This window comes from Podarcis pityusensis (assembly GCF_964106645.2).
Source record: "Podarcis pityusensis genome assembly, chromosome: Z".
Lineage (NCBI taxonomy): Eukaryota > Metazoa > Chordata > Lepidosauria > Squamata > Lacertidae > Podarcis > Podarcis pityusensis.
Genome location: NC_138044.1, coordinates 31,923,437 through 31,950,155, shown reverse-complemented (window position 1 = coordinate 31,950,155; position 26,719 = coordinate 31,923,437). Strand labels below are relative to the sequence as shown.

The 26,719-nt window shown below is 45.2% G+C and overlaps 2 protein-coding genes across 3 annotated transcripts in view; one reads left to right on the top strand and one right to left on the bottom strand.

Moving 5' to 3' along the window:
- Positions 1-254: 254 nt before the first annotated feature.
- On the bottom strand, positions 255-11,427 carry FUNDC2 (FUN14 domain containing 2). The gene is made up of 5 exons (XM_080990271.1): positions 11,163-11,427; positions 9,047-9,194; positions 8,774-8,849; positions 6,171-6,308; positions 255-4,324 (listed from the first exon to the last, which is right to left on the bottom strand). Exons 1-5 carry the CDS (start codon positions 11,317-11,319, stop codon positions 4,247-4,249), a joined length of 597 nt encoding a protein of 198 aa, XP_080846397.1. The 5' UTR covers positions 11,320-11,427; the 3' UTR covers positions 255-4,246.
- Positions 11,428-11,676: 249 nt separating this feature from the next.
- F8 (coagulation factor VIII) overlaps positions 11,677-26,719 on the top strand; it is a 75,498-nt gene continuing 60,455 nt past the window's right edge. Inside the window, exons 1-2 of one of the 2 annotated variants that reach the window (XM_080990230.1) lie at positions 11,677-11,815; positions 15,659-15,833. Coding sequence is in view for 1 of the 2 variants with exons in the window: in XM_080990229.1 (XP_080846355.1) it covers positions 20,242-20,375 (134 nt within the window). In the remaining variant the exon portion in view is untranslated. Of the gene's footprint in view, positions 11,816-15,658; positions 15,834-20,006; positions 20,376-26,719 lie in introns of those variants that run through there. The other variant, XM_080990229.1, reaches the window with a different exon arrangement.

Here is a 26,719-nt window from a genome sequence, read left to right as displayed (position 1 = left end):
ATAGGCATGTAGCTGTCCTCCAAGCATAACCTTATGTACAAAGGGTGTCTGTGTGTGTGTGTGTGTGTGTGTGTGTGTGTGTGTGTGTGTGTGTGTGTTTGCAGGTAACTCCAGCATGCAATCCCCAAACTGCATGAGGGAATGCAGCCATTTGGCCCAAACAATTATTGACCCCTGCCTTAAAGTCATATCTCCCTTCAGCATTCACTTCAGTACAGTAGGTACTAGGAAAAAACACACATCAAATAACAAAATACAGCAAAACCAGTTTATTTTAAACTCTCACCTCAAACATTTAAATATCATATAAAAACATTTTGAAACTTTTAGCACTTTTCTAGACTCAAGTGTGGGTAGCTACTGGAGTTTTTGTGGGTGGCTGCTTTGGGTTTGTTTTTTAACAAAAAAAAAACACCCCACCTTCATTGATGGTCTCTCTCTCTCTCATCAACATAGCTCTTCCTAATTTATGCCCTTGTTTCCAAATTGGAGGCCAGCTCAATTCTTTTAGCACCCTCTGGTGGCCACTTAACAGATTGGCTCTTTCAATCATTGCTCGAGAGGCAATGAAATCCTGATAAAGTCAAAAAATAAATGAGATTGGCGAAAAAGCAGCACCCAAATATACTGTTTATTCCTCAGATCCGTGGCGCTCCAGATGTTGTTGAAATCTAACTCCCATCATTCGTCATCATTCACTGGTGGATAGGATTGATGGGAACTGGGGTCATAGAATCACAGAGTTGTAAAGGGCCCCAAGGCTCATCTAGTCTAACCCCCTGCAGTGCAAGAATCTCAACTAAAGCATCTGACTGATGGCCATCAAAACTCTGCTTAAAGACCTCCAATGAAAGAGGGCCCCCCGCCTTCTGAGGGAGTCCATTTCACCGTTGAACAGCTCTTGCCATAAGAAAGCTCCAGATATTTAGTCGTCATCTACTTTCTCATATCTTGAAACCATTGTTTCAGTCCTAGCCTCCAGAGCAGAAGAAAACAAGCCCTTTAGGTATTTGAAGACAGCTATCAAATCTTCTCTCAGTCTCTTTTCCAGGCAAAATATACCCAACTCTCAACTGTTCCTGATAAGGCTTGGTTTCAAGACCCTTGATCATCTTGGTTGCCCTGCTCTACATGTTTTAGCTTGCCAATATCCTTGTCCCCCTTCTTAGACAGAGTTACTGAGTGGGTGGTCACAGACCAGATCCATTTTCTTGGAGGAAACTGATTTTCTAGATCCATTTCAATCAGTGTTTAGGCCCACCTTTAGCACAGAAACCGCTTTACTCGCCCTGTATGATGACTTTTGTTAGGAGAGAGACAGGGGAAATATGTCTTTGTGAATTGTGAATTAGTGTTGTTAGCCGCCCTGAGCCCGGCTTCGGCTGGGGAGGGCGGGATATAAATAAAATTTATTATTATTATTATTATTATTATTATTATTAATTATTATTTTCCTTGACTTCTCAGTGGCTTTTTATAGCATCAGGCATGGTATCCTTCTGGAGCGGCTGTCTGAGTTAAGGATGGGCAGCACTGCTTTGAAGTGGTTCTGGTCCTACTTGGATGGACGTTTTCAGACTGTGATGCTTGGGGTGTTCTGTTCAGCCCCATGGAACCTTCAATATGCATTCCACAGAGTTTGATTTCATCCTCCATGTTGTTTAACATCTACATGAAACTGCTGAGTGGGGTCATATGGAGTTTTGGAGTACTGTCAGCAATATGCTACTCACACAAAACTCTACTTCTCCTTTACATCTGCAAATGTGGCAGTGGATATGCTGGATCATTGTCTTGCCTTGGTAAAGGACTGGATGAGAGCCAACAAAGCTCAATCCAGATAAGACTGAGGCACTGTTAGTGGGTGGTTCACTAGACCAGGATGGGAGGTTTCCTGCCCTCTGAAGGAGCAAGAACGTAGCTGTGGAGGGTACTCCTGGACCCACTGCTGTTGCTTGAGGCTCAAGTGGCCTTGGTGGCATAGAGTGCCTTCTATCAGCTTCGGCTGGTGGCCCATCTGTGACCCTATCTGGACAGGGATAACCTAGTTTCTGTTGTCTATGCTCTGGTAACCTCTAGGTTAGATTACTGTAACACATTATGCATGGAGCTGCCTTTGGAATTTGGAAGCTTCAGCTGCTGCGAAATTCAGCAGCCAGGTTGCTCACCTGAGCAAGACGGTTCGAGGATATAACACTAATCCTGGCCTGACTGCACTGGCTACCAATTAGTTTCCAGGCCCAATTCAAAGTCCTGGGTTTGACCTATAAAGCCTTAAACGGCTCAGGAGCGCAATAACTCAAGGATCACCTCTCCCCGTATGAACTGACCCAGACTCTGAAAGCGTCATCTGAGGCCCTTCTTCATGTGGCCCCTTCTCAAGAGGTCTGGAGGGTGACAACACGAGAATGGGCCTTTTCTGCAGTGGCTCCCCATCTGTCGAATGCTCTCTCAGGGAGGCTGCCCTGGCAGCTTCGTTACATATCTTTAGGTGCTAGGTGAAAGCACCTTTGGCTGATTAAACAATTTATGGCCTTTTAAATGTGTTTGGGGGACATGGGATTATTGGGGGGGGGGGTTTGTTAATATGTTATATATATTGTGTTTCCATTTTTTATTTTTATGCTGCAAACCACCCTGTAATCTCTGGATGAAGGATGGTATATACATTTAATAAATAAATAAATAAATAATCAATTTGCAGAGCAGCCTTTTGCAAGAATGAACTAACAAGAGTAGTATTTTTAAAAGCCAGGGCTGGGGAAGCCCTTCAGAAGTTGCCAGACTCCAACTTCTATCAGTCACCCGGCATAGTTGATGGCATGATGAGAGTTGCAGTGCAGCTCCACCTGGAGAGCCATTAAAGCTTCTGCTATAATAAATCTGTTCATTTATAAACGTAGCTCAGGATATCATTTTAATTTTTACATGTATATTGTAACAGACAGGTAGGGACTGCAGGAGGGGGAAAAAACACGTATTAGAAAATCAGCTTTAAGTGCTTCTGGAGCAGATATGAAAAGTGCAGGCTTCTGTCCAGAATGCAACTCATGCAGAGATAAACCAACTTCTGTCAATATAATCCAACCATTACTTCTCCATCTTCAGTTTGGGGGGCAAGAGTCATATCTCTCATGCAGCACTCATGATCTAGAAAAACTTTCCCCAGAGTGGTGGCATGCAGATATTTTGGACTACAACTCCCTTTGGCTATGCTGGCTGGGGCTGCTAAGACCAAAATATCTGGAGGGCACCAGGTTGGAGAAGGCTGGTTTACAGCAACAGCAGACCATGCCTAGCTCTTCCTCCATACATTTCAGGGAGCTGGAGGTCCATAAAAGACAGAGCAGGAGGCTCCAGCAGCAAAACACAGCATTCCATCCCCATAATCCAGTAACTTTTGCTACCAATGGCGTGAGTCATGTAGAAAGCTTTCCAACTCCTGTCATTATTTTAGCCGTTCTACCACCTAGAGCAAAGTTTAGTTGAACCATAATCAAGTGAGTGTTCAAAATACATATTCTGGGAAGAGGGTTCACCCCACCCACTACAAGCTTTTCAGGCCTCCTTCAGCAAGAGAGGATGGCAGAAATCCCACGCAGCAGTCAGAGTTTCCACAGATCATTCCAGCTCTGTGGCTTCAGCAAGAGGTAAAAATAAAAGTTTGGGAGATGTCAGGAAGACCTGTTTCTCTCTTCTGTGGGCATTTCTAGGAAGTAGTATTCAGAGCCTGTCCAGGGAAGAATAAGCCAAAACTAGATGCAGGTTATTTTGGGACATGGCCTGGCACACCCTCTCCTTAGGCTGCTGAGCTTCTGTGCTCTCCAAAGCACAGGCTGTACTCTTTGCCACCCAGGGGGTACAACACAATGAGAAGGTGCCTACAAGGGAGTTGGGTGCTCCCCTGCAGGGTACTATCATAACATTTTGTGCACGTTTTCCCACTGGAAAAGAATTTGGGGATGATTATACAAAACCTGACATATCAGGCAGGGGTAGGAATCAGCCTCACAGGAAACAGCCTTCAGCCTAATGCTACCTCTCAACCACTGACCAATCAATCAAATGAAAAAAGGAGAGGAGCAAAAGGAACTTGTGGCAGTGTTTCTGGAGGCCATAAGGTGCATACAGAGAGATGTCAGAATGTTCCAGCGGACAAGTTCAGCAATGGAGAAAACGAACGATTACTGAGTAGGAGATGGCGGTGGCAGCAACAGCAGCACAGGAGCCAGATCAGAGGAGGCTCCTAAGAAGCCATGCCAAGCAGAAACCCTCCAACAAACCCTCCAGTCAGGAGAACATTCTTCTTCAGAAAGGAGATCACCTGAAAAAGAGAAAAGACAAATCTTATATTGGTCCCTATTTGATTTTCAGAAGCTACATGTTGCCTCCTGGACATGCATTGTGGCTGCTCAAGTGCCTGACAAAAAGACACCCCCACATTTGCAATTATAAGGCGGCAGCAAGCATAAGAGCCCCGATTCTGTGGGCCACTGGTTGTGCAGGCCTACTCAGACCAGAGTCTTCAGAAGTGAGAACTCTCTCTGGATTCTGCCTAGAAGCTATCAACTGTACTTGAAATCTGAAATCTGCTGCTGACAAACTGGCTCTCCCTTCAGTGTACCATCTTGATTTTGTTACAGCCATACTCGGTAAGCAAACACTGTCTGCTCTCACACCTCCCTCTCAATTTAATGCAAGGATGGGAAACCTGTGGACCTCTATCCTGGCTTAGAGTTGTATTGAACCAAAGGCTAACTGTTTCAGAAGCTTTGCTAACGCCATACTGGTAGTCAAGATAATCCCATAATTATTTGGTAGCTGCTGTAACAATGAGCTCATATATATGTTTATATTCACTTGTTTTGATATATGTTACCGTATTTTTTGCCCCATAGGACGCACCGGCCCATAGGATGCACCAAGTTTTTTTGAGGGGAAATAAAGGGGGGGGGGAATTATTTCCCCCCCAAGCGCTTCCGGGGCAGCAGCGGGGAGAAGCGCTCTTCTCCCCGCCGCCCGCCTTCAGACCAGGTTCGGGGACAGCGGGAAGACGCGCTGCGCCTCCCAGCTGTCCCCGGAGCTTGCGGGGCTGGCGGCGGGGAGAAGCACGCATCTCCCCGCCGTCAGCCTCCAAACCACATCGGGAGACAGCGGGATGGCGGCGTTCCGCCTCCCCGCTGTCCCCCCGACCTTGTGGGGCTGGTGCTGGGGCTCTCCTGAAGCCTGGAGAGCGAGAGGGGTCGGTGCGCACTGACCCCTCTCGCTCTCCAAGCTTCAGCGAAAGCCTGCATTCGCCCCATAGGACGCACACACATTTCCCCTTCATTTTTGGAGGGGAAAAAGTGCGTCCTATAGGGTGAAAAATACGGTAATTGGCTTGCTTTGATGTGATCCTTATCTGTGGTCTTGGAGTGCTGGGCTCTGAGCCCAGAAAGGAGAACTGTAAGGTATTTGCCACCTATGCTCTCATCTAGCCAGGTGAAATGATGTGTGCTGCTTTGCTGTATAAAGAATGTATAAACATTTGCTTGAGTGTGGATAAGTCATCTCTTATCTCTTTTCCCATATCTGCAAAGGCTAGGAGAACTGTCAGGCTGATTTGCTGTAAGTCTACCCCTTCTTTAGTAAAGCACCAGAACTTACAACTCTGGCATTTTAGGCAACCAACAGATTCTTGGGCTGGAGTAATGTTCACAGGAGGTTGAGAGAGCTTGTTGCTGTTATTGATATTATTGCTGTATCTTTAGTTTTAGATCTTATGATTTACGTGGAAATTGTTTCCATTTGGTTATGTACTTTTTGATGTTTTTTATTGATTGTTTATGACTTCTGTTATGTTTGTAATTATGTCAGTCTTGTCATGTTGTAAGCCGCCTTGAGCATAGTTTCAACTATGGAAAGGCAGCATACAAATAAAATGATGATGATGATGATGATGATGATACACCTGCACCCAACCAGTCCCAGAAGCCCTCCTTTGGGCCAGTAGTCCAGAACAGGAGCGATGGGAGTTGGGTGTCTAATAATATCTGCAGGTCCCCCATAACATATTTAATACTTTGTGCCCATCTCCTCTTTACTGCACAGTTATCACATCAAACACTTTTTCCTACTCAAGGCTTTGCTGCTAGCCTCCCATATCTCTCCAACTTGCCCACCAGTCTCACCTCATCCATTTTGCTCTTCACTTCTGGTGTCAGCTGATTGGTGGTGCTCCCACGAAACTTCAGCTGTTCTTTGGCTTTGCTCACATCCCGCTCAACCATTTGCCAGTCCACTTTGATGTAGCCTGTGTGGTTTGCAAGCTGGAGTAGAGAAAATGTTTCCTGAAGCAAAACACTACACGTCTAGCTGGATAAGTATTTATGGACAGCATTGCCCATTTCTTGTACCCCATCCACATTGCTACATAGCAGCTCAAAGCAGTAGCCCCAGGAGAACTGCCCTTCCAATGAGTTGCATCTATTGAGAAAAGCAGTGAACAAAACAGCATTTGGAGTCAAGGACAGCAGGAACCTAGCCTTCTTTAGTGCAGGTGTGTGGAACCATTGACCCTCTAGATGTTGCTGAACTACAACTCCCATCAACCTCAGGAAGCACAGTCAATGGCCAGTTATGATACAATCTGTAGTTGAGCAGCATATTGAAGGCCAAAAGTTTGACACACCTGCTTTAATGCACTGGCCTTCAACCGGTGAATTGGGAGTCACTACTGGATCACAGCTTGATCTAAGGTAGATCACAACAGCAGCACTTACCACTATATAAGTATATGGTGTTTTGTTTTTGTTTTTTAAACCCAGTCAGTCAAGAAATGCATGAACAAGTTACAGATGCACCCCAGGTCTGAAAAAGTTAAGAATTACTGCTTAATGTGTACAGAATACAATTGGCTGTCCAGCAGGAAGACTGGTAATCTAACACAAAGAATCAGGACTGCAGGGATCTGTTGCCCACACAAACCCTGGAATGGATGTTTTAAGAAAAGCCTGGATGAATCAAACAAATATAACCAATGCCAGTACTCGGTAAGACTGAGCAATTTTGGGGGAGTCCATGGATGACTGAAGAGCCCACTGAGCCAGTGCATTCCCCAGTACACTCTAGCAGTTGTTCTTCTATCACATGGAAGACCTGCATGGAAGCTGGAATAGAAGGCACAGAAGCAAGTATGGTTCAAACGAAGATCATTTTTTTGTGTGAGCACCAAGCTTAAAATAGAGGAGCTGTTCCACTGATGCTGATGTTTAAAATTAGCAGTGGATTGGCTTTGCTGCAAGTGATCATGTGTTGCTGTTGATGCTATCAGAATCTTCTCCAGTGGCAACCAAAACTCTATATTGCACAAACCAATGTTTTAGAAAAGAAAAGAAAAATCAGAGATCCTTTGATAATCCAGCTGGAAGACAAAAAGGCTTGCTATCATCTTCTCTTTTTATATTAATATTTACAGAGGCCCTATATCTTTAGCACAGGAGTGGGGAACCGTTGACCTTCCAGATGCTGTTGAACTACAACTCCCATCAGACCTAGCTAGCATGGCCAGTGGTAGGAATTGGAGTTCAGTAATATCTGCAGGGCCGAAATTTCCTCACACCTGCTTTAACAGATCTATGATAGGCAGATATTAAGATATGATGCATTACCCCACAACACACACACTGGGTTGAATCTAGGTTTTAGCCAGAGTAGACCCATTGAAATGAATGGGCTCAAGTTAGCTATGCCCATTAATTTTAATGAGTCTACTCTGAGTAGGACTAACATTGTATACAAGCCACTATGTCTCTAGACAGAAAACTTCACTTGTAGTATTTCAGCCAGATATTTCAATCAGTCCAAAGACTTCAGGGCAGCATACATGGTTCTCCCACCTCCCTGTTTATTCTCACAACAATCCTGCAAGATGGGTTCATGGCTGAGCTGGGATTTGAACCCTAGCCTACCAGGTCCCAGTTCAACACCCTAGCTACTATACTGTGCTGGCACTCCATTAAGTGCAACAACCTGTCTGTAGGCTGCTGAAATGCCCAGAGTCTCTATAAGAACAGCAACACACATTATTTGCAAGGCATGGCATAGCACCAGATTCAGCAATATGCAGCTGCAGCAACTGCGAACTAGATGCTGCCACTGCCAGGAATATTTTACAGCTCTGCCAGGGAATGATGAAGAAACTACAGCTGAGCCAAAATGCTGCAAATGATGTTTATCCATTCCCCCCCCCCCTTCCCCTACAAGCAAAGACTCGTCACAGTGCAGAAATCTCCCTATTTTTTTTGTAGTGGATACTGTTCACCACCATCAGAACAAATTTGGAGTCCTGCTAAGTATGCAAAATGGTGCTTAAGCTGCCCAACACAAATAGTTGTTGCTGCCACTTTCAGGGATTGTCAGCTGAGAAAAATACATTAGCAGAAAAGAAAGCCACCGCTAATGGTGGGCTCTATCCTGGAGAATATGGTGAAATCAACCACCATCAGTCAAAATTTATCTGCCCACAAACAGGGTGGAAAATATCAAGAGGCCATTTGGCACAGCTATAAAAGGAACTACCAAAGTGTTCCAACTTGAATCTCCTGCACAGGCAAGCCAGTGAACAAGAGGCCCCAACTAGGGCTGGGTTGTGGATGCTGCCTAGACATCCCATTAAACCACTCATGTGAAAAAGATGAGTCACAGCTGCATGCAGTTTTCTGCAGTTAAGGCAGCCAAGATACCCCACTCTACTGGTCAACTACTCCCAAATCCAAGGTAGGCAACCACCAACCTGAAGCAGGAAGAAGCCACCTCCCACAGCAGTCGCCGCCAGTTTCCCAACCTTCTGGAAGATGAAGCCAGTGCACCTGCAAATCAAAAACGGGGATAATTCAGGAAAATTACATCAACTATACAGAATAACTGACAAGGCAGCTCCATCTGCAGTAAGTAAAAATGGCAATCTGTAGCACAGAGACTGTGTTACTACAAGAGTCGGGTGAATTTGCTGTCCCCTTCCCCTGCCATCTACCACAAATGCAGCCAATGTACAGCACTGCCTCACCATCCAGTGGCGCCTCCGATTGCCAGCTGGGTTGCTACGTTGTACTTCTCTGCACTGGACCCTGAGTTGGGTGCAAAGAGCTTGCGCCACCATGGCTGGTTTTTTGTGTACTTGGTCAGATCCAGCACGTCATCACTGCTTCGCCCTACTGCAAAATCAAGAAAAAAGACATGAGCAAGGAAGAAGATAAAGCCCATTGCTGAACTTCTATCCTATTTGAGCAAGACCCAACTGCTGCCCAATTGTTGCCTACTGTAGACAGAGGAGCAGAAGGAAGCTTTCACCTGTTATTTAAGCAATACAAGTAGGGCTGGGGAATAAGGGCCCTCCAGATGTTGCTGGACACCAACGCCCATCAGCCCCAGCCAGGACAGATAGTGACCAGAGTTTATAGCAGTTGGAGTCTTACAACATCTGGGAGGCTACAGGTTCCTCACCCCTGCAAGGCAGCAACCCTAAATAATACAGCAAAACACTTGTAGAACCTTAAACTTGAAATATTTTTGTATTTGCGGGGGGTGGTGGCTAAATTGCTGGGTTTTTAAAATAAGAGATAACATAGAAATTCACCCTCTAGCCACACCGTCAACAAGAGGAATTATAGCACATTTAATCTTTAAAACACCAGGTTCATCTTTTACTGATACAGTGGGATGTCTCTGCATCACATTATGATTTATCCATAAAGATGCCACCTGAAGCTGCCTTATCCTGAGCCAGTCCACTATTCTGTCTAGCCTAGTATTTTCCACTCTTAACAGAAACTTTCTAAGACTTCAGCTGAAGGCCTTTCCAAAAGCCATTATTCAAGTTCTTTTTCACTACAGATGCTGGGGATTAAACATGGGGCCTTCTGCGTGGAAAAGTCTATGCTTTAGCACTGTGCAATGGCTTGCACCCTTGTCAAATGATGTCTGTTTGAAGATCCTCAAGGGAAGAGCTGTAGCTCAGTAGCAGAGCATCTACTATGCAGGCAGAAAGTCCCAGGTTCAATCCTTGGCATCTCAAGGTACGGCTGGGAAAATTCTCCCTGCCTGAAATCCTGGACAGCCGCTGCCAATCAGTAAGGGTAGCAATGAGCTGGATGGACAGACAGACAGACAGTATCAGGCAATTTCCTATGTTTCATCTTAAGGAGGCTCAATCTATAAGAACCACAACACACGATACGAAAGGCATGGCATAGTACCAGGCTCAACAACACGCAGCTGACAGGTAACTGATAAACAGCTTTCCATCTGGTTGCCTGTAGCACATAGCATACCCTCCAACATTTCTCCAAGGAGAATAGGGATGTCCTAATTCCATTATTATTATTATTATTATTATTATTATTATTATTTTACTATTTATACCCCACCCATCTGACTGGGTTGCCCCAGTCACTCTGGGTGGCTTCCAACATACATAAAAACATAAAGCATAAAGCATCAAACATTAAAAAAAAACTTGCCTATACTGTACAGGGCTGCCTTCAGATGGCTCGGGGGTCAGATCACTGACCATACCCTCTGATGAAATAGGGATGTCCAAAGGGACATTTCAGAATCAAATCAGAAACTGCAAATCCTTCTGCAAATCCTGAACTGACTGTCCGTGGAAAATGGGGACACTTGGGGGTCCGATTAGTAGTAGGAATCACTTCCATGAGGGGAATTTGTGAGGAGTCTTTCAAACGCTTCGGGGTCTCCATCCCACAGCCCTTGCTTGCCCTTTCAGGCTGTCCACGGGTCACAACAGATTAACATAGGTAAAAGTTTAGTACAACGACCCACGGGTACGTGGAGAACCTGTGCCCCAAGGTCCCCTTGTACCCCTCGCCCAGCCATCAAGGTCACTCAGTGAGCCAGCCATTCCATCTGCCCTACCCTGCAGGGTTGTTGTGGTGATGGTGATAACATGGACGGGGACGGGATTATCCCGAGATCACTGGAACAATGGCGGGGCACCAAGTGGCATGTTAATAATAGCAACTCACTAGGGCGGTAGAGATGGAGGTTTCCCCGCGGAGGAGATAACTAACGGGCAGGTTCTCTCTCCTCTCTCCCCCACCCCCAGCCAAGCGGAGTGACGTCACTCCAAAGGTTCCCGCGCGGCGAACGTTAGCGCCTCTCACCCGGCATGATGTCGGCGGCCTTGCGCTGCTGCTGCTGCGCCCGCTTCTTGCGCTTGGCCTCCTGTTCAAGGCGGAGGAGGGAGGAGCAGGAGTGGGCGCTGCCGATGCGTGACGGCGACGGAGACACGCCCAGCTCCAACCCCAGCTCCTCCTCCATCTCCTCCTCCAAGGGGTTAGCAGGCCCCGCCCCCGGCCTTCGCCGCCGCGCGCATGCGCGTTCGCAGAGGAGAGGCGTGGGTTAAGCCGCGCCGCGATGTGTTCCTCCTCCTCCTCCACCGCCACCACCACTAAACGCCTGTGGGACACGTGAGGAGGCGGAGCCTGATTGTTTGATCACCTAGGTAACCACCGGAGGTTAGAGGCGGGAACGTCTCAGACAGTTACCGCCCCCTCCGACTTTCCTCCCCCTCGTTATTGGTGTAGGCTCCGGTTCGTCATGCTGAGGGGAGGAGCAAAGGGCTTAGCGGGTTTCTGAGTGGTGCGGCCTTCTGTTACTAGAGCGCGGTCCTTATTATGCGCCCTCCCGTGGATCAGGCTGCTAGTACACTTATCATTCTGGCCGAGAGAGGACCTCTGAGCATGTACAGACGTTCTACCACCCCAAAAGAGCTACAGTGCCCATAAACATGTGCAGAGAGAGTTTAAGAACACAGGTAATGTATGTGGGCCTTTAAGCAATTGTAAACGCTTACGCGGGTGGCGCTGTGGGTTAAACCACAGAGCCTCGGGCTTGCCGATCAGAAGATCGGCGGTTCGAATCCCTGCGACGAGGTGAGCTCCCTTGCTCAGTCCCTGCTCCTGCCCACCTAGCAGTTCGAAAGCAAGTCAAAGTGCAAGTAGATAAATAGGTATCGCTCCGGCGGGAAGGTAAACGGCATTTCCGTGCGCTGCTCTGGTTTCTCCAGGAGCGACTTAAGTCATGCTAGCCACATGACCCAGAAGCTGTATGCTGGTTTCCTCGGCCAGTAATGCAAGATGAGCGCTGCAACCCCAGAGTTGTCCACGACTGGACCTAACGGTCAGGGGTCCCTTTACCCTTTTACTTTTTAAGATCCTGGAATGGCGCACAATTAGTTACACAGCTGCTCTTCAGTGACACATAGCTTCTGAGCATGTGGAGAGGTTTGTTTGTTTTTTAAAACCTTAAGGCTGTAATGCACCTGAACAAATGCAGAGTTTATTTATTATTATTATTTTAAAAACCTTTTAAAGAACACAGACTGTGAACATGAGCAGAGTTATAACTTTCCTAAAGGAACCAGCTTCTTGTTAAGAAGGTGAACCCCACCTAGACCTAAGGTTGCGATTCTATACACACATATTATGGGAATATGCCTCACTGAACTCGGTGTGACTTTCTTCTGAGTAGACATGCATAGGATTGTGTTATGGAAGTAATGAATCCTAAATGAATTGCCATGTAACACTGTAACCTTCAAGGCAAGCAAACAGGTTTTTTTAAAAAATTGTGTCATTTGTGTTGAAAATATTACCCTTTTTACAGTTTTATGCAAGGAGGTTGTCCACAACAGCAGTATATGAGTAGTTTAAATAAATACCAGAAAAAAGAAGGACGGCCAGTGTCATCTTAAAAAGCAATTTATTGAAGAATGATATGCTTTTTGTGTTTTTCTGACCTGTGCTCAACAAAAGATCTAAGCATTGCACACAGGATTTAAATGTTGCTCTTTTTAAAAAAACAAAAACAAAAACAAACAGTCAAAATTCTAGCGGACTGGCAAATCTAATTAATACACTGATTTCTGGAGAGGGCTCAGCTAGTTCAAGGGCACAGTACCTTTTATATTGGAACAATTAATTGAGTTTCACCTAAGAGTTTCTCCAACAAGCTCTTAGAAACAGCACCTCCCTGCCCCCCCCCCCATATCCAGCTATCCTAGGCTCACCAACAGTCCTGGGCACTTAGCTTGTGGGAGAGCTCCCATGTTGGAGCTGTATACGCTTAGGCTAGTTGCAATTCCAATCATCACTGGTAGGAGGTCTTAGCAGCTGCAGAACCTGATGCCACAGGAAACCCAGTAATCAGATGTAGCTGTGGGTATCATCTGACAGATCCTACACCAACTACTGAGCATCCTGTTTACACCGGATATAGAGTGCTTTTCCTAATCTCCTTGAGAAGAAAAAGGATCAGGCTAGATTAAGGGAGGTCAGTTTCCTGTTAGACACAGCATAATGAGAAAGAGGCAACATATTGCAAAAATAAATAAATAATGAGGGAAAGGGTCACATTCTGTAAATATTAATATCAATCTGCCAGAGTACAACAGAATATACAATTAGAACCCTTCAGCTGAAAAGAAGATTGCACACAATCCCTCTGTCCTCAGCCCTTCTTGGTATGATGGGTTCTTCACAGCTCGGAGAAAAAGCATTAGTGCACCCGCTTGCCTGAGTGCTCCCCACTGCAGATCCTCTTGAATGACTGAGGTTGTGCCTTCCTTCCTGCTGCAACAAGAAACACAAGACAGATAAACATCTGTGATGATGATCAGACGATATGCCAGCCTGCATGGAGTTTCCTCTGCCGGGGAGAGGAAGAGGCCAGCAGCCTGGTTCTTAAAATATGCACCCGGTCACAGTTCATGGGACCATTATTACTACTTTCCTTTACAAATCAAGACTAGAGCACTCCACCACAGCAGTATGAACTGATGCTCAAGAATAAAGCACACAGTTTGTCTTTAGTCTGCCTTTCAGGCTGTGAGCTAGAGGAGGGAGGAATATAAACATGTTACCAGCAGTACTCCATTCCAAGAAGTCAAAATAGGAAAAAGAGAGAAAATAATATATATGTATATGGAGTCATCCTTGGAGTGTGTCCTTTTCTTGCTTAGTGCTTCAGGTTGCTTCCCCAGGTTGTACGGAGAAGAGTAATCATAGGTCAGCCTTGTAGATGCAGGGATAAGGAGCCTATGTTGTAGTTGTAGCCTGAGGGCCCCTTCTTGGCCCTCCCACCTTGGCAGCTTTCTGGTCTCTGTGATGAGGATGCTGCTGCTGGTCCTGCTATTAGTAGCTTTGCCAAGAGTTAGTGAATTCCCCTTTCTTGGTTGGGCGATTTCTGACTGTCTTACTCACCCCAGTAGGGACAGTCCCTACTCCACAGCTACTCACAGAGCATTTGAAACTGAAATTTGTAGAAGAAAGAGAAACCACCTGGGTTTATTTCTCTCTTTTTCTCCCTTTCTCTTACGCCTGTCATTTTCTGGAAATAAGGCATGTTTTGTTCAATTACTGGCTTTGTGTACACTCCCATTTACTCTGAATCTGGTGCATTTCCATTTGAGAAACTGTTTCCCATTTGGGAAACGGTGTACATGTACCTTATACTAGCCACAACCCATATTTATCTTTATCCCATTATTTCTTATGAAATACTTCTTTTTGATGCACTCTCCCCCAAAACTAGCTTCAATCTGAATTAAGAAAAAAGAATGATCTAGCTGCAATTTAAGCTGGTAATGTTTACATAGCCTCTTTGTGCTTCCTAAGGATCTTCATTGCTCTGTGGATAAAATGCTGCTTAAGGACCTTTTACATCCTTTTACAAAAGGAGTTCGTAGAATTGTTTGCAAAAATGACTGCACTACCAGTTCAGATGGCTCAAACCATTGGCTCTCCCTGGACACTGAGGCAGTATGGGAGAATGCATTCATTCATTCATTCATTCATGTAATCTACAGCCTGCTCTTTGCTACAGTCGCAGTCCCAGAACTGGGACCATAAAAATATCAAATGCAAAATAAAAATAAAATTGTATCAATTCTTAGCAACTAGGAAAGCAACACATACACACAAATCAGCTCAGGCACTAATGCTGAGCATATAATACATGGTCAAAAAGACATTCTTTTAGGCAGCTCCAAAAATTCATATAAGTCAACACAAGCCATATCTCAGGATTTCCATAGTTATGCTGCCACCTTGCTCAGTTCAACACATAATGCAGCCATTGCAATATTTTCAGATGGGGTGTTGTATGTTCTCCGCTGGCTGTATCACAGAGCAGACTCACTGCTATATTTTGCACTAATTGCAGCTTCTAGGCCAGCTTTAAAGGCAGCCCCACACAGTGTGTGTTACACAAATCCAAACTTGAGGTTACCAATATACAGGACACTGTAGTCAGGCTTTCCCTGTTCAGGAACATCTGTAGGTGGTGAACCACCCAAAGCTGGCAGCAGGTGCTCCTTACCACTTGAGGCCACTTGAACTTCTAATGACAGGGCTGGATCTATGAGCACCCCGCCAAATTATGCACTTGCAACTTCATAGTGAATGCCATACAATCCAGCACAATAGGTAGAACATCTAATTCCCAGATTTGGGAGCCTCCCAGCCAGGGCCAACCCACCCATGAAACAAAGTGAGGTGACCGCCTCAGGTGGCAGGGTCCACCAGGACTGCAAATCCTGATGTCAATCTTTCTCTCTCTCTCTCTCTCCCCCCCTTCCCCACCCTTGTTCCTGATGTAGATCTTCCCTGAGCCCTTCTTCCCTGACGGAGAGGAAGCACCATTTTGGAATTCTCCTCAGGTGCCAAAATGCCTTGGGCCAGCGCTGCTCTCAGTTACAGGGACTCAGCTTATTGCTCTTCATCCAGCCCTCCACTACATCCAAGCAAGGGTGCTCCACAGCCTCCCTGACTCAGGTAATAGAGAATTGTAGCTCAGTGAAGGCTAAGCTACAGTTCCCAGGATTCTATGTGTGAATGTGCATGAAATGTGCTTTAAACGAATGGTGTGTACGCAGCCTCAGGAAGTTCCTTCTCCAGAGTCTAATATGAAGGTTATATTCTGCAATTTGATTTTACTCTACCTTGCTAGAGCCACACACCCTTCCATTAAACAATTTCCTTCTTCATTTAAACTTGATGGGTTACTGCAAATAATGAAAACCAACCAACCCAAAACCAAAACAAGGACAAAAATTTGAACAGAATGAGGTTCCCCCCAGTCCGCATTTTGATATGGTTGTTGGGAAATTCCATGTTTTATTCATCCTTTTTGGTGGGTGATTTTTTCTGCCTCATTCAGGACAATAACATGTTATCCCCCTCATAGGCTCCATTCCCTGAGTGATGAATGACAATTGCTACCAAGGCCATTTCCCCCAGATAACCAGAAGGAAGGTGTAGGTGGCTTGTGAGATGTGAACTTTCTGACTCACTTCTGACTTACTCAGATGGGAGAGTCCCTAGAAAAAGAATTGGGGCCCATTTTCAGGAGCCCTGTAAGATTAGCTCATTGCCTTGAGCAATTTCCCCCATGCTTTCCAAGTATCCTTCACCCATGTACAGATAGAGTTATGGGAAGCAAAGTGGTAAAAGCCACTGCCTACCTCAGCCACCAATCTTTATGTGGTTTGGCAGGTGACTTCTCAATTTTCTTGCTTTTAGCAAAGGAAACCCACACAGCTCAAATGCATACCCTCTAATGGAGTTTTTTTTTAATATAGACTGCAACACCTTATGCAGCTCTTTCCATAGTGCGAAGCAGTGAGTTTCCCCAGAAAGGTCCAGTGGCAGTACTCAGCCAGGTCAGGCACTGGCCAAGGGCTGAAGCAGCCGCTCAGAAGGACCCCTCATTATCCCAGCATTGTTTGTTACCATCCCCCTGGCCCAGTAGGGAAACTCCAAAGTGGTTTTACCCAGCAATAGTTGAATCACTCCTTCAATTAGAGCTGTGTAGCTGCCCTTTGAACAGCACCAGGTAGCTGTCATGTTAAATTTCCCACAGTGCTCTGAAGCGCTACCATGGTGGGTTATCCAGGGCATTTTGGGAAATTTAACATGGTAGGCTTGTAGTTGCCCATAGCGCAGGCGCCAAGACAGGTATTGGTGCTAATCAACTCTCCCAGGTGCACAAGGATGGGTGCGGATGCCTGCCCGTGACTCATTCGTTTCAAATTTAAAGAATCAGTGTCTGGGGCAACCACCACTTAGGAGTTAGTCATTGCTGAAGTCTTCTCTGTCTTATGTTTTAGTCATATCAGTTTCCTCTGCCATGTGCTGACTTCTAAATAAGAACGACTTTTCCTTTCTCTGAAAATGTATCAGCCATCAATGGATGCAGCTATATTTATTACAGGATTGTTGGAGAAACATGATGTAACGACTAGCATCCTCCCTGTGAGGGAAAAGCTACAGCATTTGGGGCTTTTGAATTTGGGGTGAGGGAGGTGACTCAGGAGAGAAGAGGAATCACTGAGGTTTATAAAATTATGCGTGGTGTGCGGAAAGGGGTCAGAGAGAGAGAAAAGTTCTTTGCCCTCTCTCAAAATACTTGAGCTTATCCAATAAATCTGACTGGCAGAAAATTTAGGACAGGTATATTTATTTATGTAGTCCAGGGGTAGGGAACCTTTTTGACATAGTGGGCAAGATTGAAAAGCACCTTAAAAGAGGGGGGATTTTTCTTAAGTTGGGGCAGGCAGTACAATATTGTATCTGAAATGAACGATAAATAGGTCTTTCATCACACACACCCCGACCTTGCCCTGTGTTTCTCCTTTGCTTGAGAAGCCAAGACCCCAGCCATCATTTTCCTGCCTGTTATGCTTCATAGTACTCCAAAAATACTTTGAGACAAGCAACTGTGTTTTTTTAAACAGTCATTTTAATATAAAAATATATAAAGAGGATTTGCATAAAACATTTTGGTGAATCATCTCGCATGAGCCCTTTCCTAGGCTGGAGGAAGGGAGGAAGAGGACTTGTTTTGACCATGAAAAATGTTAGTAGACATTTCTGGGGGAAATTCCTCCATTCTCATCTCTCTTTGTTAGAAAACTGACTCAGAAAAACCTGTTAATTCCAGGCTCACCACAGATGTTTTCTATGGGGGAAGCTATGTGCTATACATGCACTTTAAATTTATGGTGTGGATGTGACGAACTTGTTTAGGGTGCTAGAAATGGTAGCTCTGTGAGGAGTAAACTACGGTTCCCAGGATTCTTTGCGGGAAGCCATGTGCTTTTAATGAGCTTTAGGTGTACAGTGTGGATAAAGGTCAAAGTAAAGGGGATGACATTCACTTCAATTAGTAATGGCTTTTAAAAACACAAATAGCTTTTGAATGCAGGTGAGGGGGAGAGCTGGACTGGGACCCTGAGGAGATTAGGAAGCTTTAACCCTGCTGAACTTTTGAACTGGATCAACAGTATAATAATCGCATAAGTCAGGGTAGACATGCCGTAAGACTGGAAGGGTAAAAAAAATTCTTGAGGTGGTGACAGAAGCTTCATAAGAATGCGGATGTCCATGCCACTGCTGTAGTGGGGAACCTGTGGGCCTCCAGATGTTGTTGGACTCCAGCTCCCATCAGCCCCAGCCAGCAAAAGTCAATGGTCAGAGATTATGGGAGTTGTAGTCCAGTAGCATATGGGATGCCGCAGGTTCGCCACCCCTGCGCTAGGGGAAAAGAGTTCCAATTGTTTTAAAGGTAAGGCCTCCCCCAACCTCAGCCCTAATTATGCTGCTGAGATGTAGAAAACGTGTGTTTTTTGTGGTTTTTTGTGCAACTGTGAGCTCAGTTATGGTGCTGAAAACGAATACCAGGCCTGAGCATTTGCACCATGTTCTTTGGTTCTAAGAGAAGATTGCCCACTCTTCTCTTTTGCACCTGGCTATGGCTTTCAAAGAGGTTCAGTGTGGACTTTGTTACCACTTTGATGTCTTTTGTGAAGCAGATGAACAAACAACGTACAGTTGTACCTTGGGTTACATATGCTTCCGGTTACATACGCTGCAGGTTACAGACTCCGCTAACCCAGAAATAGTACCTCGGGTTAAGAACTTTGCTTCAGGATGAGAACAGAAATCGTGTGGTGGCGGCGTGGCAGCAGCAGGAGGCTCCATTAGCTAAAGTGGTGCTTCAGGTTAAGAACAGTTTCAGGTTAAGAACGGACCTCCGGAACAAATTAAGTTCTTAACCCGAGGTACCACTGTATGATGCTACTTATCCCAGAGAAGCATGACTTATTTGGCAACCCCTATGACAGATGATTTCACTTGACTGATTGGTCGGAATCAGGCTACCTTCACCCAAGCCAGTTTAACAAGGTGATGTTCCTCTTCTTTCTTTTATAACGTTATGTCGCCTGCTTTGCTTGGTGCTACCCTCAGTTTTCAAGGAAGCCATTTTGGTGGTTGTTCTTGATTGTTTTTCTTTTATATGTTTCATGTTGTTGTAATATGATTTGCACGTGATGTTGTCCTTTTAAAGTTTTTATAATTAAAGTTATTGAGAGAAAGGTTCTGTAACCTACTTTCAAGTTGCAGCAGTCAGCCAGATTGTTCAGTGGAGGAGACAATGAATTTCATAGGCAAACAGAGTCTGGCAACGGCAGATCAGGTTCCTCTGAGAGAGTCTTCACCCCCGATCATACTTGACCTTAGCCAGGCTGCCACAGCTTGCCCCTCAGACTGGGTCACGTGGAACCTTCAGAACACATTGAGAAATGTTCTTATGATTTTGTTTGTTTGTAAAGGGATAAGATAAAATTGAGGAGGACAGATCTGTCCATGGCTATTGGCTAGCAGAACTACTGTCTGTCGTGATAGTATACTTCTGCATATCAGATGCAAGGAGAAGAAAGAAGAAGGATGGCTGGTTCATCCTTGCAGACTTACAAGGGCTAGCTGCTGTTGGAGAAAGATGCATTAGATGAGTCTTGGCCTTGTCTATCAGAGCCAATTCTTAACCTAATCCTGGATCTGGTGTCCCGACAGCGAATAAGAGGTTAAACTTTGCTCAACCTTTCCCCCCCTTTGACTTTTCCCCTCTCCATCCTGTTGCTCTCCACCCAGTGTTGCTCACTCACACATCCCAGCACACTGAAAGTCTGTGTGCGTGACCGTGATTCCCTATCCGGTCGCATATTGAAAACTTGTTAGAGCTTCGTCCAAACCTGTAGTTGCTCCGTGGCCTGCCTTCACTTCCCTCGTTGAGGATGGCATTTGCTAAATAGGTCAGGCAACCATCACCTACCTCCTCCTAGATTTCTCCTTGAATCGGAACTGCCTTTGCCTCTGGAGTCTCTTCGACACACACTAGACCATGCAGAGGCTGCCCTTGTGCAGCTGCATCGTCATCCTGTGGTGCCTCTTTGAGCAGAGCATTGGCATCACCAGAAGATATTACATCGGAGCAGTGGAGACAGACTGGGACTATGTGCCTGGCAGCCAGAAGGGGTAAAGATAGTCCATTTGTCATCCGTAGTTGCTTCCCTGTTTCTCTATGTTTATATGCTGTGGTGATGTTGGCTATGTATGTACCATACCTTCAGAGCATGTTCAACACCCCCCCACCCCACCCCATATGCACAAAAAAAGAATCCTGGGAACTGACCTTTCCCAGAACTACAATTCTCAATGCCCTTAAACTACAGTTCCCAGGATTCTGTGGGTGCTTTGAATGTCTTTTAAAGGTATGGTCTTATCTAGCTATTGCAAAGGGATTTTAGACTCTGGGCTTAGTGGCCTTACTGTGCAGTGCAGAGCTTTCCACATTTTGCATGTTGGTGACACACTTTTTGGATGTGCATCATTTCGCGACACAATAGCTCAGTTTTACTAGCAAACCGGAGGTTAAACTAACCCCTTTCCATTCCTGGGAGGAGCATGAGGAGCGTTCGCATGACACCATTACACACTGCAGCCGACACACAAGCATGTCGCGACACACAGGTTGGAAAGCTCTGGTGTAGGTGCTCTTTAGATGGCAATGTCTGTCCCCTTCAAAATGTGAGAAGCCATCCCTGCTGCATGGAGGGTGTGTGTGCTTTTGTTCATTCAGCTGCATGGGACCCTGGACCTCTGCCCCAGAGCTCTGCTCTGATGGCACCAACAGGGTAGATGTGCAGGGTCTCTGTCTGTATCTAAGTTTGCCAGCTCAGTTTTCCTATGATTCTGCTAGTAGCATTTTGCTGGCCTGACAAGTGAAGCCTCATTCTGGCAGGCAGTCCCTGGCATCACTCGTTAAAACGGTCAAGCGGAACCTGTGGTCTTCCAGGTGTTGCTGGATTCCAGTTCCCGCCATTTCAGCCTGTCAGGTATTAATTTTTAGCCTTGGGTTGCCACATTTCTTAAGTGGCTTGGCCTTTAAGTGACCTTTAAGAGCAGCTTAACACACATAATGTTAGCAGGTGGAGTCCTCCCCCCATTATTTTCCCCTATGCAATGAAAGGTTGCATGCAATGTCTGTTTGTCAGGATGCTGTTCAAAGTACAGGAGTGGTGTCAGCAAAAAATTTTTGGCAATCCTGTAGTCTGTGAATCTTGTAAGGTAGTTCAAGCAGTGCCTTTGAGGACTAATGGTATATGCAAGACTGGCTGGGGGGCAGACCGGGCACGGGGGGGCGGATTTGAAGAAGAACTAAACTGGATAATCAAAGGGTTCAGCTCTGGAACCCATAAGTTGGGGAATGTATATATTGTGTTACAGTGGACGCTTGGGTTGAGAACGGGATCTGTGCAGGAGGCACATTCGTAACCTGCAGCGTTCGCAACCCACAGCGCCATGTCTGCGCACGTGTGGGTCACAATTCAGCGCTTCTGCACATGCACAAGTGCCAAAACCTGGAAGTAACCCATTCCGGTACTTCCGGTTTTGGTGCGGTGCACAACCCAAAAATGCACAACCTGAAGCATCTGTAACCTGAGGCATGACTGTTTTACATTGTGATGAGAATTCAGCACCGTGAGAATCTTAGTTTTCTTTTTAAAAAAAGAAAAAGAAGAAAGTTTCTAGCTCTCACAGGTGTGGAGATAAGCAGGGAAGTGTGAGAGCAACACTGGGCGAAGCTGGGGGAGAAGAAAAGTAGGCTCTCTGGTGCTCACAATTACCAGTAAAAGAAATGACAGAAAAGAAGCAAACATATACAAATTTGATTCTATTTGCATAATTTATGGGATTATCATGCCATTAAAGAAATGCATCCTATACATGTCTACTCAGAAGAGTTCAGTGGGACTACTCAGTGTGTTCAATGGGACTTTCTTGTAGGTACGGTAAGTGAGTGAGTATAACTTCACTTACCTAGAAATAGGTTCAATTCAACAGGACTTGCTTCTCAGTAGAAATGGTTAGGTGTGTACTGTTAGTCAAGCAACTAAGTGGGTTTCAGACTGCTTATTTTATACCAAAACAATAGTTTTGAAGAGAGAGAAAAACATACTTGGGCGGTGCTTGTACCATTGCAGTAGGCATGGTCAGAATAAAGCATTTCCTCCTCCGAAATGAAAATGAAGGGACAATGCCTCTTCTAAGGTGACACCCAATATCTGAAATTTAGTTAATTTATATCCCACCTTTCCTCCGTGAAGCACAAAGTGGCATATAAGGTTCTCCTGCCTCCCCATTATTTTCTTCACAACAACCCTGTGAGGTAGGTTCAGCTGAGGCAAAGTAACTAGTTCAAAGTCACCCAGTGAGCTTCATGGCTAAATGGGGTTTTGAATCCTGGTCTCCCAGGTCCTAGCCCAACACTCTAATTATTACACCACACTGGCTTTTTAAACTTTATAAACATACTCATTTCTTACATTCAGTAAGTCTGCAGCTTGTGCGCATTTAACTTGTGTGCATTAAGCTTAACAATTAAAAAAAGGAATGGGGTCGGAAAGGGGCAGGATTCTGGAAAAAAATACCTTGGCAATCCCACCCACTGTTGAACTATGAAAACATAGGCTTTGTCTATGGTGGAATCTACACACATATTAAAAATGCTGTGAAAATGCCTTCTTTAAAAAAGTTTTGAAAAATACATTGAATTTTGCATAGTTCACTGTCGTCCTCTAGTGTCACATTTTTATATTGCACTTTACAACACATTTTAAAAATGTATTTGCAGCTGTACAGCTGAGTCCTATGTGTGATTTTGTCTTTAGGTGTGATCCTAAGAACATAACCCAGCTTAAGTTGTAACCCAGCCTACTGTATTCATGTTTAAAAACCACAGGGACATAAAAATGAACAGTATGGTTAATTGGGGGTGCCTGTACCATAGTCTGGAAGCGCTTTGATTCATACAGGTCTCAGAATGTTGCTGTTTTTGGCACAGAACATAGACATATATTTATTTAACACATTTTGTGCTGCTGGAAAGGCTTTCAGAGGCTTATACAGATCAGTAGTAAGAAAATCCATGCCCTCAGGCTTGCTGTCTTGGCTCTTATCCCAAATGCTACCACAGAGACTCTTAAGTGTGAATAAGAAAGAAAGCTTGCAATATTACAGATAAGCCTATAGGCAGAGATTTCCTAAGGCATGACTAGAGAGTTCAGAAACAGCATCAGGTGTCAGAGATGGGATGTGAGCAAGGCCAGCCCACCCATTAAGGAAGGTGAGTTGACCGCCTCAGGTGGCAGAATCCGCAGGGGCAGCAGATCCTGATGTCACCCTTTCTTCCCTGGTGGGGAGGTGGTGCCATTTTGTGTCTCTCGTCAGGTGCTTAAATGTATCAAGAGCTTCTAAGATATCTCGACAAACAATCACAACACTCCCGGCATTAAAAAGACGAGACGTGGCTTGTTTACTCGTGGGACTCTTTCTTACTGCAAGTCTGATGCATCTGGAGGCTCACGTTTCTCTGAGAGGTGTGGGCCTGTTCCCAGTAGCTGAGGTGGTATTGGGTTCTCAGCAATGAGATGGAGTTCAGAGAGCCAGTGTGACTGCCTCTCCATCCCCAACCTCTAAAGGCAAAATAACAGGGTCTCTGTCATCCCTCTTGGGCTACTCCTTCCATATCCTACTATACTTCCGCATCTTGCAGCAGCTACTGCCTCAGTTCTGAAACTGGCAGGGCCACAGGACTCATGACACTTACAATATTCATTTAAAGCACATGACTTCCCCCAAAGAATCCTGGGAACTGTAGTGCTGTCCTGGAGGACTAAAGGTGCTGGAAATTGTCACTCAGTGATGCATAAGCTACAGTTCCCCAGGATTCTTTGGGAGCAGTCATGTGCTTTAAATGCAATTCAAATATATGGCGTGTATGGTTCCCTTTTATCACATACACAGTCCAAGAAGACAGCAACAAGAATCCACCAACAGCATGTGAATCAATATGGCTAACCTGATTAATAAGCACCCACCCACCCTACTCACACATGAAAATTAAGTTCACCACAGCCAATCACAAACAAACAACCACACCCTAGGCCAACCCCAACCTCTCTCACCACCAAAGAAACACAAGTGAATAGTGAAGGGAACCCGCGCAAGTGACACTGACACAAAACCCCACACATACACTAAGTAGAACAGAAGCATTGCCACCTGACCCCACCCCACTCACCATTCCCCCCTCCACCTCTTTCCCCCTTTTACAGTGGTACCTTGGGTTACAGACGCTTCAGGTTACAGACTCCACTAACCCAGAAATAGTACCTTGGGTTAAGAACTTTGCTTCAGGATGAGAACAGAAATCGTGCAGCGGCGGCAGCAGGAGGCCCCATTAGCTAAAGTGGTACTTCAGGTTAAGAACAGTTTCAGGTTAAGAACAGACCTCCAGAACGAATTAAGTTCTTAACCCAAGGTACCACTGTATTCTGAATGTAATACTAATGTCTCAACAAATGAAACTGATCTGTAGAAAATGAAACTTGGGGAAAAAAGACATTGCACATACAGTTGTAAACCAAGAAATCTTTAATAAAAAATATGTTTATTAAAAATACATGACACAGAAGGAAAAGGAATTGGGAGAGGGGCAGGGAAAAGCAAAGTCAAGGTGCTTCCAGATAGTCACAGTTTTGTGTGAGCAGTTCAAGTGCATGGCAGAACTTTGGATTTGTGCATTTTAAGTGAAGTGAAGCACTTTGTAACCCTTGCACGACAAACCCTTTGTTTTCGGGGGGGGGGGGACAGTCACCCTGGAAGTTCATTTCAGTGTGGGACGAACAAATGACTAACAGAAAGATGTGTGAACGACACCCTGCAAGCAAAGCAGGATGAATGCTCACCATTGTATAACTGACCCTTAAACAAAGCAGAATACAGTACACACTCAGTAAAAGTGGGGCATAATTTAACCTCTGTGTAAGCTTTGTGCAAATCAGGATGAATGCTTAATACACAAGTTCTTAAAAGCTACAATTCATATACAGTGGTACCTCGGGTTAAGTACTTAATTCGTTCCGGAGGTCTGTTCTTAACCTGAAACTGTTCTTAACCTGAAGACCACTTTAGCTAATGGGGCCTCCTGCTGCCGCCGCGCCGCCGGACCACGATTTCTGTTCTTATCCTGAAGCAAAGTTCTTAACCTGAAGCACTATTTCTGGGTTAGCGGAGTCTGTAACCTGAAGCATATGTAACCCAAGGTACCACTGTAAAGGCCAGATGGATTTGTGACAGACAGATCAGATAGACTGGTGGAATAGCTGTCGCTAGGGATTTTGGTAATTTAGGGGCTGCAAAAGGCACCTGGTCTCTCAACAGGTACAAAAACAGCCCAGTTTTGTTTTTCTCTCTCTGCACTGCAGCCAGATGGTATAGAGTCTACGCAAGGAATGAGGGAAGAATTGGATTCAGTTCACATTTAAAGACAAGCCCACCTAAGCAATATGAGAACCAAAGCACAGCCATCTTTCAAAATTTCCCAAATTTTCAAAACTTTTCCAAATTTTGCAGTGCAGTTCTTCAGCCAAGCAGTGTGTAGAAAAATGCATATATTGCGGCTAAGGTCTGCATAACAAAAATTATTAGGAAAAATGACATACAAAACCGCATTGCATGCTTTGTGAAAAATGAGCATACTAGGCAAAATTGCAAACAAATGTGTGCATTAGAAGAAATGTACACTAAAATGCTGGTGAATTTTTGTGAGGGCTTTTAATTTGTTTCAAACTGACGTGGAAATGTGGAGAACTGAAGACTGGAAAAATGAGAAATGGATATGGACGGCTTTGCTCACACTTGTTCTATCCCTTCCCTACCACATTGACTTGCACTGCTCAAAGGCCTCCTCATGTGCAGCCAGGGGTGCCAACTTGAATAAAATATGGGGGGGTAAGCCCCACCCCACATCAATCACATGTTGTAGCACACAAACATGATGTGGCACACATTTGAATGGCAATGCTCATCAACTTTGGAGGGACCCAGCCCCCTCAAATACTTTATTTGGGGGGGGGGATGAAGCCTGAAGACCCCTTGGCCCCTAGGAGTTGGCTCCTATGTGCATGGTACAGTTGCTCCTTGTGCTTATGAGAAGAGGGAGGGGAATGAACTGCTTTGTCATTGAGCTTGAAAGTTCCAGCTCCTACTTCCTAGGCAAGGAGGGCTAGGCTGTGATGGGAAACTTCAATACAATGGCAGGGCCTGTTTATTTTGGCATCTCAAGAGAAACTTTACAGACCAAATGTGCCTAATGACTCTGAGTGTTCCAGGCAAAGAATTTGTCATGTTATCTCTGTGCCGTAGCTAAGAGTCCCCACCCAAAAAGCTAGGGCTGACCCCGGGGAAGTAGAAAAACTCTCGATGAAACAGCTTTGGGATTTTTTCCTCCCTTGATCCAAGCATCTTTTTGGTGT